The sequence below is a fragment of the Vombatus ursinus genome, unplaced genomic scaffold (assembly GCF_900497805.2).
Source record: "Vombatus ursinus unplaced genomic scaffold, bare-nosed wombat genome assembly UNPS02014867.1, whole genome shotgun sequence".
NCBI lineage: Eukaryota > Metazoa > Chordata > Mammalia > Diprotodontia > Vombatidae > Vombatus > Vombatus ursinus.
In genome coordinates, this window is record NW_020954645.1 from 2409330 (window position 1) to 2423358 (window position 14029).

The 14029-nt window shown below is 44.1% G+C and overlaps 1 protein-coding gene across 1 annotated transcript in view; it reads left to right on the forward strand.

Annotated features, from left to right (window-relative positions):
- The window catches only part of LOC114028018 (tubulin delta chain-like), an 80060-nt gene that overhangs the window by 62562 nt on the left and 3469 nt on the right, over positions 1–14029 (forward strand). The window contains exons 5-10 of the mRNA XM_027842199.1: positions 720–857; positions 5074–5215; positions 7265–7450; positions 7820–7915; positions 9041–9116; positions 11283–11421. Coding sequence (XP_027698000.1) covers positions 720–857; positions 5074–5215; positions 7265–7450; positions 7820–7915; positions 9041–9116; positions 11283–11421 — 777 coding nt within the window. The remainder of the gene's footprint in view (positions 1–719; positions 858–5073; positions 5216–7264; positions 7451–7819; positions 7916–9040; positions 9117–11282; positions 11422–14029) is intronic.

The following is a 14029-nucleotide window of genomic DNA, read 5'->3' on the forward strand; positions in this document are numbered from 1 at the left end:
TCAGTTTCTGGATTAAGACCTTGTGTTTAGGTCAGTCTCTGCGTCCCTTTTCTCTTTCTCCTCCTCCACTCTTTGGATGGAATGGGAGGGCCTAGTTTGTCACTCTCTCCTCTCTAGTCTGAATGCTTCCAATGCTAGAGTTCTGGAAGAGGTGGCTGAAAGTAGGTCCTGGCCTCTGACATAATGTCTGTCTTCTGCCTCCTTTCCTGGTGGCCCAAGTAGTAGTGAAGTACTATATGAAGTCTGAGGGGAAAGGTAATTACTGATTGGAAAGGTGGTGGTAGTGGAATGAGCTATACAGGCTTTAAGATTGGAATTCCTTGAAAATGCTATCCACATCCAAAGAAAGAACTATGGTGTTTGAATGCAGATCGAAGTCATACTATTTGCTATTTTTTTTCTTCTGTTTTGTTTTGTTTCCTCTTTCTGGTGGTTCTTCCTATTGGTTCTAATTCTTACTTACAACATCACTAATGTGAAAATATGTTTAATAGGAATGTTTATGTATAGCCTATATTAGATTGTGTGTTGTTTTGGGGAGGGAGGTGAGGAGGGAGGGGGAGAAAAATTTAAAACTCAAAAGCTTATGGAAGTGATTGTTGATAAATCAAAATTAATTTAAAAAAAGATGGAATTTTTTGGAAGATATAGCCCCCAGAATATTTTGTTATGTACCCAAATCTCTTTGATGTGGGCCGTTGTAAATGGTTTGTTTCCAGGCTACTACAACAAGCCTTTGAATTGTGAAGAGAGCCTTCTCTACGAGACAATGGAGAGGCTTCGAAACGAAGTGGAACTCCGGGATTGTTATAGTGGGACTGTGCTTTTTCACAGCCTAAGTGGTGGCACAGGAGCAGGTATGTAATGGGGGGAGAGGAGGAGAAGGAACCTAGCTAGATTATTATGCTTAACATTTTGACCTTGACATCACTTTTTAGATGTGGGTTTACAAAGTACTCATCTAGCTTTTTTCCTTTTTCTTTTTTCTTCTTCTACCAAGGTCCTGGGTTTGTAATTCAGGTAAGCTGACACTAGGTAGATGATGGTGCCTGGACCATGTAGCCTGAGCAGTTAGAGCTCTCCAAGGTGTGCGTCATCAAATAAAAGATTATCACATTTCCTCCACTCAGTTATACTTTGTTTCATGGTCTGCCATGAATCCACTGCCAAGAATGGCCAATCGTGGCCAAATTCGTGGCTGAAAAATTTATTACTACTCAACCAGATTACTGTTGATGAGTCTTTCCATGCTTAAGCAGGCTTTTCCTTGGAAAGTAGAGAAAGTCTGGACTATATTCAAAGCTGTTCCATTTTAATAGATGGAGCTAGAACTTGTTTTCCCACTGACATAGCCTTTAAGAATCCAGGGTTCCTTCCATGCCACAGTGAGGCATCAGAGTACAGTGTTGTGCAGGATAAACATTATATATGGCTAATGAATGGGGCCCAGAAATGAATAGAAGGAGAGAAAGGGCTGGGTTGCTTTTGGGAAATGATGCAGTGTTTTTAATGGCCTCAAGCTTCTGCATGGAATGAAGGCTCATTTATTTCACATTAGTGTTCTTCTAGTGGTTCTGTGTGACTGCTAGTTATGGTATACCTGGCCTTTAAAAAACTCAGTGGGTCAAAGGGCAATGGGAAAGATACATGATGGGAGTGAATTCGGCTGCAACATATTACCAACAGTGAATCAGGCAGGAGAAGGTACTAAGGGGATCATCAGAGAGATATCAGAAAAGAAATGGAAAGGGCTGTCACGGAGCAAGATAGCTGATGCCCTGCTTGTACTTCTACTGCTATCAATCACTGTTTAATCTAATTCTTCTTTGTAACACTGCTGTCTTCCTTTTTTAAAAAAAGATTTTAACTTTTATTGTTTTTTTATTACCTCTGTTTCTGAATACATCCCTCCTCCCACCCTTACCCAACAAACCTTCTCTTATAATTCAAAATAAAAGAAAAAGAAAGGAAAAAAAAACGTTCAGTAAAACTAGTGCACATACCAAGCCAATTTGACATTATACGCAGGTTCTACACCAATAGTCTCAGGCTTCTGCAAAGGGAGGGAAGTGCATTTCCTCTTGTCTTCAGGGCCAAGCTTAGTCATTGTAATTACACAGATTATAACATGACTTTCTAACATACCCTGAACCTTCCTTGGGGCTATTCTAGTGTTTTAAAACTTTCAGTAGCTTCACTGTGTATCAGGGCTCTTAGAGCCCTCTTTCACTGAAGCTGTAACAGAGAATCTTATCTAGAATTGCTTTCTGCCTGTCCCAAAAAAAGTCTCAGATCTCTTTCCATGCACTCTTACTCCGCTGGAGTGCTCATGTTACCTCTATCTTTAACCTTCTACTGTCAGTAAAAATAAAAAAAAGAAAAACAACTCACCCATGTATATCCTGAATTGGCCCACGTGATTTCTCTGACTTGCCTGCCTATTTTGAGTTCCAAATTCTCTCCCTCACTTGTCTCCCTCCCTCCTTCCTGAGAAGGTAAGCAATTTGATATACATACTTACATTAAAAAAAAAAGTTTGTTTATTCATTTTTATTTAGAGTAGAACTTTGATTTAATGAGTGTTTAAATATTGCATTTCCTGAGTGTGTACATAGGTGTTCTGGTCTGTGGGGTTCTAGAATGGATACCCTACTTTAAAAAAAAACCACTGCTGTAATGTGGAATTAGAAAACAGAATAAAAATCATGTAAGCCAGATTAAGCCATTCAGATCTGGCTGCAGAGATCACCATGTTTTAATGATTCTCTCCCTGTCCCTATAATAATTAATCAACAGCCATTTATCAGAAAACTCCACCAAACCCTATCCATGTCCTAATTCAACTCTGCCCACCCCTTCCATTGTGTCCTCTAGAATTCTTGTTCCATAGTGAGTACGCTTTTTTTTTTTCTTTTGTCCTGGACCTCTTTCTCGCACTCTTTATGTATTAGTCCTCCCAGAGCCCTGGTTCCACCCTGATGATGCAGCATCCCTGACTCTCCTCTCTACATGGCTGTACCCTCTCCCATGATCCTGGAGGGGAAGTCAGAATACCTCCTGCTCCAATTGGCACTTATAGATACTCTTCCTTTGCCTTCTTCTCTCAGTAACCTTTCCTCTTTTGAAGTCTATGCAATTAAAATTTTCCCACTGGACTAAGTATATCGACCCCCAAGTCACTCTTCTTCCTTCCTTTCTCAAGGAGTTCAGCACCTGTCTATACGGGCCGCACGCTGGCCTTCTGCCAGTCGTGCGCCAGTACCTACTTCCCTTAAAAGAAGTACACCACCAGAGTCTTACCCATGCCTGGGTCCTCGGTCCTCAGCCGGATCACCACACAGAGACAAGCCATCGGGAGGCACCAACACCAGAGCTTTATTCAGAGACCAACACAGCAAACCATCATAGCAAGCCCAAGCAGCAAGGCCAGAGCAACAGGCAGGAGCCAGGGGAGAGCGCACGTGTGTTCTGACCACGCTTGTTCCTAAGTACCTACTTAGCCCCTCCTCTCCAGCCCGCTACTAGCCAATGATTGTAGGGTCAGATACCGGAAGGGGCTGTCTGAGTTTAGCACACCAAGGGGGAGGGAGTGACGTAGGAGGCTAGGATTGGATACAGGAAGGAGGCATCTGGGATTGACGCATAGACAAGAGTACGTGACCTAGGAAGTCAGACTCAGGAGGGGACTGGGTCAGTGCTGCACAAAGTCAGGAAGGTCACAAGAGGCATCTGGGGATGACGTTGCATATAAGGAGGGGACTAAGCAGAGGGAACTCAGTCCTCTGCCATCCCACTCCCACGTGGCACCGCCCCTTGCCTCAGGAGCTCAGGCTCGGCTACTTCCTTGCACCCAGCTTATCTCATAGCACTGCCCAATTGCCTCATGGCTTCTCCGAATCCAGCCCATCCCAGTACACACGACTCTGCCTACCACAGTCCCTGCCTCGACTTCCAAAATACCCAGATCTTACCTTACCCATGCCACAGCACCCGACTGGCAGCTGCCAACATCAGACAGTCCCTCACACCTGTCTAACTATGTTCCTCTCCTTACCATTTCCTGCCCTTGGACTAAGACCCTTTACTATTTCATTTGTTTGCTCCCCAAACTCCCTAACCTTCCATCCTGGGAAAGGAAAGAGTGTGAGTGGGAGGTCCAAGTCAATCCCCAGTTACTGTTAATATCTCCCTAAAATCACTGATTGACCTAGTAGTTAGCACCTCAGTTATCATTTAATCAGTTAACATCAATTAGCTTTTATAAAGGGATATTTACTGAGAAGTTATATTAAGAACAGAAATATAAAACACCTCCCATACCCATCCCACACACACCAGGGGTACACTCTCCCCTCTATAACCTCCATCCCTTGGGAGAGTAGCCTCAACCTTCTAAGTTCACTTCCAATATGGCACAGTCAATGGACGAAGTGGCCCCCTTCTTTGGAGAAATCATTGTTCTAGTGTGTGGATCCACAACTGGACTGGGTCCAGCAGTTCATTTGGGACGTCACTGCTCACCAGGGTAGGCTGTCTGCAAACTCTGGCATGAATTTCAGTTCCTGGACCCTTGGTATCGCCTGACCTTTCAGTGCTCACAAGGTTACAGCTAATCTGTTCCATCTCTACTCTTTCGCCTAATACAGGAGAGAATGAATGCAGTAGGGACATAAACAATAAAGCCATGCACTTATGGCTTCATATCAAACCAGGTGGAGGACATAGGCCACTGGTGCACTTTCCATCTGGAGAACATGGTGGTAATTGCCTCCTCACTGAAACACAGCCAGGCAGAAAAGAGACCAAGGTTTGGTAACTGGGGCCTTCTATGAGTGTGTTCACTTCTGACTCAGAAGCTAGTGGGAAAAAAAAAGCCTTTTCTACCACATGATACACAGACCAGAAGATCATGGAGTACCCAAACCATGCTCTGAAGTCCCCGCTGCATCATTGTTATGGCAGCATCTATATCAATCAAGGTGGATGTACAGAGACTAAAGTTTCCAAAATTATCTTTTCTGTTTACTGTAGTAGCATAACTTGTTGCTATCTGGATTTTTTTTTCCCACTTAGGGCTTGGCTCTCGTCTCTGTGAGGAAATCAGAGACAAGTATCCCTTAGGACAGATTCTGTCTGTAATGGTGGCCCCTTACCAGACTGGCGAATGCCTTCTTCAACATTACAACGTTCTATTGTGCCTTTCTTGGCTTCAGAGGTAACCTCATTAAGCATCTGAAGAAATGGAACTTTAGGCACATCTCACATGGAGGGAAGCAATGATACAGTTTTGTTAGTTCCAAAGCTTTTTACCCAAGGACAGAGTACTAAACTTGGGAGGGGAAGACGATTGGATTCTAGCCTCCTCAGTTCTAGTGTAGATAAATTGATGACTATAAGTAAATCACTTCATTTTCTGGTGCCTCTGTTTCTTCAGCTGTAGAATGGAAATAGCTACACTGATATTTGGTTGCAAAGGTGAGAACTAATACTAATATTCATTAATTATAAACATTTAAAATATGAAAAGTCATTGAAATTGGTGATGGTGATTATAATCATTTGGAGTGATATGTCATATCCTTTGCATCTTTTTAAAGTGTGTTATTTTGATTTTTAATTTGTAAAGTTGTTTTTAATTGGACTTCATGGTTCATGAATGCTTATTACATTCTAAACCTTGAACTTGCTAACCTGGTCTATTTTAGGCCTAAACTATAATAACAAGGAAGCAGTGGGAATGGTTATGCCAGAAGTGGGAATAGTAAAAGTCTGAAGGAGCAGGTTTAGTGGTAAAGAGGCAGATTCCACTTTGGACTTGTTGCATTTGAATTGCTAAGAGGACATCTGGTGGGGGGTGCCTGCAGGGAGTTAGAGATGTGGAACTGGAACTCAGATATAGGTCCTGGACTAGAGAGAGAAAACAAGAGAAAGAGACTGATGAGTCACCAGCCTAGAGATGGGGATTAAAGCCATTTAAAGGTGGGGAGTAAATGAGATGGCCAAGGGAGAGGACATAGAGAGAGAAGAAAAGAAAATAGACCCTAGGGGTACATCCACATTAAGGGCTGGGCAAGAGAATGGGAAGCCAATGGAAACAGGAGGAATTAGAGAAGTAGGAGAACCAGCAGAGTGTGGTATCTTCTTCAGTAGGAGGGTGCATTCACTAGTGTTAAAAACCACAGAGAAGTCATGGCAGATGAGGATTGAAAGAAAGGCCACTGGATCTGGTGATTAGGAGGTTACTGGCAGCCTTGGACAGAGTAGTTTCAATAGAGTGATTGGGGGATGGGGTGTGTGAAGGGGCAGAGTCCCAGGGTGCATTGAAAATGCAATCCAGGTTGAAGAAACAATAGAGGCTATCTGTGATGCGTGCCCTTGTTCTTCCACTAACTCAACTCAATCATAGGCATCCACCCAACCTGTTAGGAGCCTCTCTCAATGCCTCTCGACATTGCAGGAGTGCTAGTGGAACATGTGGGCTCTCCATATGTTATTACCTGCTCTTGTCATGTTACCAGCCCATCTTCTTTTGCACATCTATGTCTTTTACTTCATCCGTTACTCTTTCTCCATCATAACTCCTTGCTAGAAACATGCTGTAGCCTGTTGTGTCCACTGTGAACCTCTCCATGAGAGGCACCTAGGTGTTATGGTGGCTAGAGTACTGGGCCTGGAGTCAGGAAGATCTGAGCTCAAATCTCCAGATACTTACTAGCTTTGTGACTTTGGACAAGTCACTTAACCTCTCTCAGGCTCAGTTTCCTCAAATGCAAAGTAAGCATAAGAATAGCACCTACTACTCAGGGTTGTTGTGAGGAACTAATGACATAATATTTGTAAAGAGCTTAGTACAGTGACTGGTGCATATTAGATGCTTTATAAATGCTTGTTTCTTCTGTTCCATCAAAAAATTTGCTTCACAGACTCTTTCAGTGGCCTTTTCTCTCAGTCCTCAGGGAGACTCAGTTGTGCGAGGCTATTGTCCAAATGCATGCATTGTGAAAAAGGACACTATAAGCTGGAATAAATCTTTTAATTTCTCTGGGTCTCGGTTTCCTCATCTATAAAATGAAGGGGATGGAGTATGGTCTCTTCATACCTTCCAACCATAAATATATGACACTATGAACAGGAGGGAATTGGCCTACCTAGGAACCTTTGGTCGAGAGAGACATCCAGTGAGGATTTCTAGGCTTTGCTTCATGTTACAGGGCCAGCCAGACCTGTCGCGTCCCAACTGTTGATGTGGTCTGTGTCTCTGTAGGTACGCGGATGGCATCTTCCTCTTCCATAATGATGATGTCCTGAGGAAAACAATAGCCAGGATGGGGAAGAAGAATATCTGGGAGCCTGGGGTGCTATCCCAAGTGTCCCTGTCTAGCATGAACACCTACATCTCAGATTGTGTGGCAGGACTCTTGTACTCTGTCAGCAATTTCCAGCCCACCACGTGAAGGATTTCAGCTCTTGCCTCCTCTTTCCTTCCCACCCCGATCCTCCTTTCCCTCCTCCTCGCCCCCCTCCCCCGAATTGTCTTGTTCTTCTTCCATTTTGTATGGAGGGATGATGAGCCAGGGACGAACCTCATTATTGAATGAGCACTTACACAGCCAGTTTGGGTGCTGTCTTCCCAAAGTGGTCATCAGCAGAGGCAACAAGTGTTCCAACGACTTTCATCTGAAGCTTTCTAAAATGTGTTGTCTCCCCCATTAGAATGTGAGCTCCTTCAGAGAAGGGACTCTTACTTTTCTGTTGGTATCCAACGACATGGCAAGGGATCCTTGGTGGCTCTACTGACTGAGTCTCTGTCATTTTGTAGTGGGCTGAACATGGAAGTAGAACCCTGGGAGTTGCTGCGGTCCGTCTGCCCTATGCCAACCATGAAATTCCTGCATGTTGCTCAGACCAGTACCAGGTAAGCAAGGAGAGTTTCCCTCCCAGAAACAGAAATGGAATATTTTGATCAAAATTATATTGCCTAAATAATTAGCAGGTGGGACTAAGTGGTGGGTTAACAGCTTCCTGTTGGAGGCCTCTTTTCCCAGGGGCAGGTCTGACCATGTCATGCCCCTGCTCAGAAATCTTGCATGGTTTTCTTTTGCCCTCAGGATAAAATACAAAGTCCTCAGCTTGGCATTTAGAGCCCTATTTTACATAAATTCTCCTTCAGCCTGGAATACTCACTGCTCCATATCTCATTCTGCCTTCTCTTGCCTCCATACATTTGCACAGACTCTTCCTGGCACATATTTCCCTTCTCATCTCCATCTGCTGAAAGCCTTCTCTTGTTTCAAGGCCTAGGTCAGGTCAAGCATCTCTTGATTTCTCCAGCTGAAATTCTTCTCTCTGCCCTTAAATTTTCTCATTGAATTCAATGGAGTTAACATTTTTCAAACACCTGCTTCATGCAAAGCATAATGCTGGGCACACTGGGGATATAAAACCAAAAATGAAACTTTCCCTGTTCTCAAGGAAATTATATTCTAGCAGTGGTGGGGATGGGAAAGAAGATAATTTTCAACATATATACAGATAAGTAATACATAGTATATACTAGTAATTTTAAGAGGTAAAGAGTCCTTAACAACTGTGAGTATCTGGAAGGAGCTGATAGTAGGAGGCAGTATACTGTTCTTTGAACCAAGTAAGGGTCTTTGAGGGGTGGAGGCAAGGAGGGATTCTATTACAGACAGGCATGAAAGGCTTGGAAGGGGTAGATGGAATCTTGTTCCACACAGAACTTAGGCCAGTGAACCTACCCCAGCACCCTGCCCAAGCTGGGCTTCCCAGCGATAATGAGGTCAATGTTTTCTGTCTCTGGGAAAGGAGGGCATAAATAAAGAGAAGTTACCACTGTGGTTAAACTCTGCACAGGAAAAAATGCAGTAGAATCCATGGCTTTTCCACTGCTGGCCAAACAAGCCATAAAACCACCACCACCAACAGCGATAACAGTAATAGCTAGCATTTACATAGCGCCTACTATGCGCCAGTTACTGGGCAGTGCTGTGACCACATTTTGTTTTTTCTCTTCCAACAGAGGCCAGGTGTTTTGGGACAGCATGGTCTCATCTGTGACACGCTTCTTGGCTTCTGAGTCAAGTACTGGGGAGCCTGTATCCTTCTTTATGTCAGCACCGATAACAGTGCTCATATTGGGACTGAGAGTGGAATGGAGAGAGCATGAAGGTGCTTGTGCTCTCTACTAGGAAGCCACCTACTGAGCAGAAGGAAACCAAGCAGACATTGTCACTCCTTTGGTGGAGTCCCATCTGGCTAGCTCACATTTACTTGTTCAGTCGTTTCACTTTGTCTGACTCTTCATGACCCCATTTGGGGTTTTCTTGGCAAAGGTACTGGAGTGGTTTGCCATTTCCTTCTCCAGCTCATTTTACAGAGGAGGACACTGAGGCAACAGGGTTAAATGACTTGCCCAGGGTCACATAGCTAGTATATGTCTGAGGTCGAATTTAAACTCAGGTCTTCCTGACTCCAGGCCTGACGCTATCCACTGTGCCACCTGGCTGCCTCAGCTCACATGTATACATTACTTTATGGTTACCAAGTACCATGCTTCCATTCTTATCTGATCCTCACATTAGCCCAGCGAGATAGCTCAGACAAATATTTTCCCCTCTTCGATTTTACAGATGATAGAAACTGAGACTCAGACAGGGGACATGAATTAATTGCCCAAAGTCCCACAGCTAATACCCAAAATAGCTGGTGATTGAACTTCCTAAGACCAAGTCGGGCAGGTAGGTGGTACAGTGGATAGAGCACCGGCCCTGAAGTCAGAAGGACCTGAGTTCAAATCCACCCTCGGACCAAACACTTGACACTGGGCAAGTCACTTAACCCCAATTGTCTAAAACAAACAAACAAAACAAAAAAACAAAGACCAAGTCAGTTACCACATAGTGCCACCTCTATGTAGTGGGTACTGTGGCAAGATTAAAAAAAATCCCTGCCCTCAGGAAGTATACATGATACCAGAGCTATTATTCTAAGGCAATGGAAGCTAAATGTCTATGGAGTGGTAGAGATACATATGATCCATGTTCAGAGGAGGGAGAGATCACTATGGGCTAGGCTGGTCATGGAGGGCCTTATGTATGAGCTGAGACATGACTCATACTGTGGAGTCTTGTTCTAATCCCAGCTCTATCACTGTCTGTCTACCTGTGCAAGTCATGTTCTGGGCAGTTCCCTCACCTGGAGGTAGAGGAGGAGGGAGGGGAGGGGTAAGGGACCAGACTTGATAATCTCTCTAGATTTCTAATGGAAGTCTCTTCCGTTCTCCCTGCCCCCCCCCCCGCCGCCGCCCCTATTCAGTAAACCCCAATGGCTCCCTGGTACACCTAGGATCAAATATAATCTTGTTTGTCATTTAAAGCATTGCTCAACCTGGCCCTAACCTACCTTCCTATTATTCCCTTCCACATTCAATATGGTTTCGCCATATTGGCCACTCCATCTCCATCTCTATTGGCCATCTCTATGCCCTTGCCTCTTCCTCATCTCTACCTCTTGGAATCCCTGATTTCCTTCAAGATTCAACTCAAGCACCACCTTCTTTGTGGGGGCCTTTCTTAGTTTACTTAGCTTTTTGAGCTTTGCCTCCCACCTCTGTCCCTCCTACCCCAGGCTACCTTGTATCTGCTTTGTAGGGAGTTTGTGTATACCTATATACCTACATCATCTCCTCCCCAAAAATCTGGCTTCTCTTTGTATTCCTAACACTCAGCACGGTGCCTGTTGTTTAACAAATGCTCATTAAAACATGACAGACAGCTCAGGAACTGGATCAGAAGGTTTCTTCTATAAGGGAACAGCAAGAACTGAGTTTAGAGGAGGATCCTGAAACAAGTTGTGATGTTTGGAGTCGGGGTGAGGAGTTAGGGAATGGACCTTGGTCTGCTTGGGGGTTGTTGTGATCCCTGACCCCAAGAAGCTTATAGTCTAACAAGAAACAGGACAAGAAAGGGTACCTAACTTAAAAATGCAGCTTGTGGTAAATGCCAAGTGAGGGCTAGAGTCAAGAACTAAGGAGACCCACAGAAGGGGAGACGACTGAGGGGGAGGGTTGTCTAGGGCGGCTTTGCAGTGAAGGTAAGGAAGGCTTAGATGGAGTCTGGAAGGATGGAGAGGATTTGAATGGGCAGACAGAAGAGTGAGAGAGTGCTGTCCTACTCTATCATCCTCCCTCCTCACCTAGATTGAACAAGGTATTTCCTCTGAGGTTTGCATGCTCTTTGGTCCTTAATTTACCCTGTTTCCAGTATTACAGTACTTCATTGCTGTCTGTGGCCCGCAGTAACCACTGCTCCTTGATCCAACCCCAGAGCTCTGCAATGAAGAGGCTGCAATGGGCCTATGGCTCTGTATCCTGGAACCCTTTCCCTCTCTCTCTTTGGACAGGTGAGCTAAACCTTCACCAACAACCTGAATGCTCTTCATTCATTTGGTAGTCATTTTTTGGGCACTTACTGTGTGAAAGGCCCAGGGCTAAACATTGTGGGGCCTCCAGAAAAAAGATGTGCTCTTTGCCTTCAAAAATATTAGTAGGCTGACTTTCCCAGGTATTTGGTGCTAATTGGTGTTAGTGCTTAGGAAAGAAGGTGTGGAGTGAAAAAGATGGAAAATTGTTACATTTGGGTTTCCAAAATCTGGTGTTGATATGATCCCAGGGCTCCAGATGGAAGAGTTCAGAGTCAGTGTAGATATCGTATTAACCAGAAGCCTATTGCCAAAATACCCAATGCCCCAGGGTCCATGGCATCCCCAGGTTAGGGTCTAAATTGCAGGGGAATAACCTCTGATCATGACTGTTCACATTATATTACTCTTGGTCTAGGTACTGCAAACTATTTTTGACCTGGAGGGAATTGTGATTTCATCAGTGTAAAAGGAAGTCCCAGTGAAGAAACCTCCGTTACTAACAAAGCCGGTCATCTGCTCTGTACCGACTTTTCTTAGAGAGTTAGTTGTCTGGGCCACTGAGACTCTTAGGTGACTTTCCCATGATCCTACAGCCAGCTTATGTTAGAGGAAGAACTTGAGCCCAGGTCTCCCAGACTCTGAGGTCAGACTCTTGATCCACTGGATCATGTTGCTGGGTCAAGCCAATACCAAGCCAAGCTGTTGGCTCCGTTTTCTCTTGAATTACTTTCAATTCAATGCAATTAGGCTTTTTTATTAAGTGCTTTAAAGTTGACAAAACACTTTGCTCACAATCTTGTAAGGTAGGTAACAACAACAAACAGCAACAAAGCATATAATATTATTACTTAACATTGTTCAGGTTAATGTGGCTTTGAAATTGTAAAGTGTGTGGATAATCTGAAGGTCCTTTGTAAAGGGATTTAGTAGCCACAAACCTACTTTTCTTCTATGAGAAATAATTTGAGGATCTGTGGTTTCCTCAGTGGGATTATTCATTTCATTCCCACAGATTGGAATCTCTCTATTCTGTAGATGATTTTTATGAGTTGTTCTAGCTGAAAAAAAAAAATCCCCACTTGGTGGCCAGCCTTTTGATGGTGAGCTTACTTGTTCTGTGAAGTTTGGATTCAGTCAAAGGGCTGCACTTGAGGACCTAGAGGGCCACAGGTTCCTCACCCCTGGGATGGGCAATCCAATCCAATCCAATCCAATTTAGCAAATGTGTGCAAAGCACTTGGGCTTTGAAGACACAAAAACAAACAAGGAGAGAGTCACAGGATCATAGATTCAGACTCAGAGGGAGCCTTTGAGGCCATTGAACCCACCCCCTTCATTTTACAGAGGTAGAAGCCGAGACACAGATTTACCTAAGGTCACAAAGCTAGTAAGGCTCTGACCTGGAACTTGACTCCAGGGCTTGCTGACTCCAAATCCTATCTTCAGTCCCATTCTCTGTCTTCAAGGAGGCTACATTCTGCTGCAGGCAATAAAGCATGTAGCCAAGTTCAATATAGTGTGAGGGAAAGCGAGGAGGAAGAGAAGTCTGAGAAGATCCGATGAAGGAAGCAGCATCTGGGCTAAGCCTTGAAGGAAGACAACAGTTCTGAGGGGTGAAGGGAGATGAGGCAAGAGTGAGTTCCAGGCATGAGGGATGGCTTGTGCCAATGCATGGAGGTGGAAAATGGAAGGGACAGTTTGTTTGGCTGGCATGTACTGTTTGTAAAGGATGCTTGTGGCATGAAATAAGGCTGGAAAAATGGATGAGATCCAGGCTGGTCCCCAGAGCACAGAGACAGCAGCTCATCACAAACCTATTCTTGGACTCTTTCCAGTTTTGTAAGACTTTCCAGAGCTTGTGCTTCACTGGCCTTCAAGAACCTAAGGATACTTCCATTTGGCAATGAGGCAACTGAAGAGGGCAAATGCCATGACAGCAAACCCCATGAAGGCAAAATATCTCTATGTGTAACAGAAAACTTATATGTTGCTTTTAGGGTTATATCCATTATCTCTTTTGGTCTTTGCAGCAATTCTATCAGGTAGGTAATACAAGAACTATTATCCCCCATTTGACAAATGAGGACAAGGCTGCGAGGTTAGATTATTTGTCCAAGGTTGCATCCCCTGTAAGTGGCAGAGCAGACACTAGAACTGAAGTCTCCCGACTCAGTCAGCACCTCTTAGCTACAAGATTAACCTTAAGGTTCTATTTGAATGTGAACCCCTAAAAAGCAAATATTCCGACTAGGAATTATGGAGGAAATCTGGGGTAAAGGATGTCAAACAAACATGATCCAAAAAAAGGCAAGCTAGTTGTATGGTGAGAGTGGGATATGATCAACAGACAGCTCATGTGCTCCACTGATAACTTTTGAGATTTGAAGAGAAAGTGAGAAAGGCCCCTAGTCTATTGATTGGACCCTCTAGGCAAATCTTTGGGAAAATATGGACAGGATATGCAAAAGATGAGCAGGCATGGATGGGTTCCTTCATCACCAGAAGGGTAATGGTATTGATAAGATTACAGATACAATATAGATTATATGAGTAAGCCCCTCTCCCCCTCCTGCCAAAGCACTGTCAA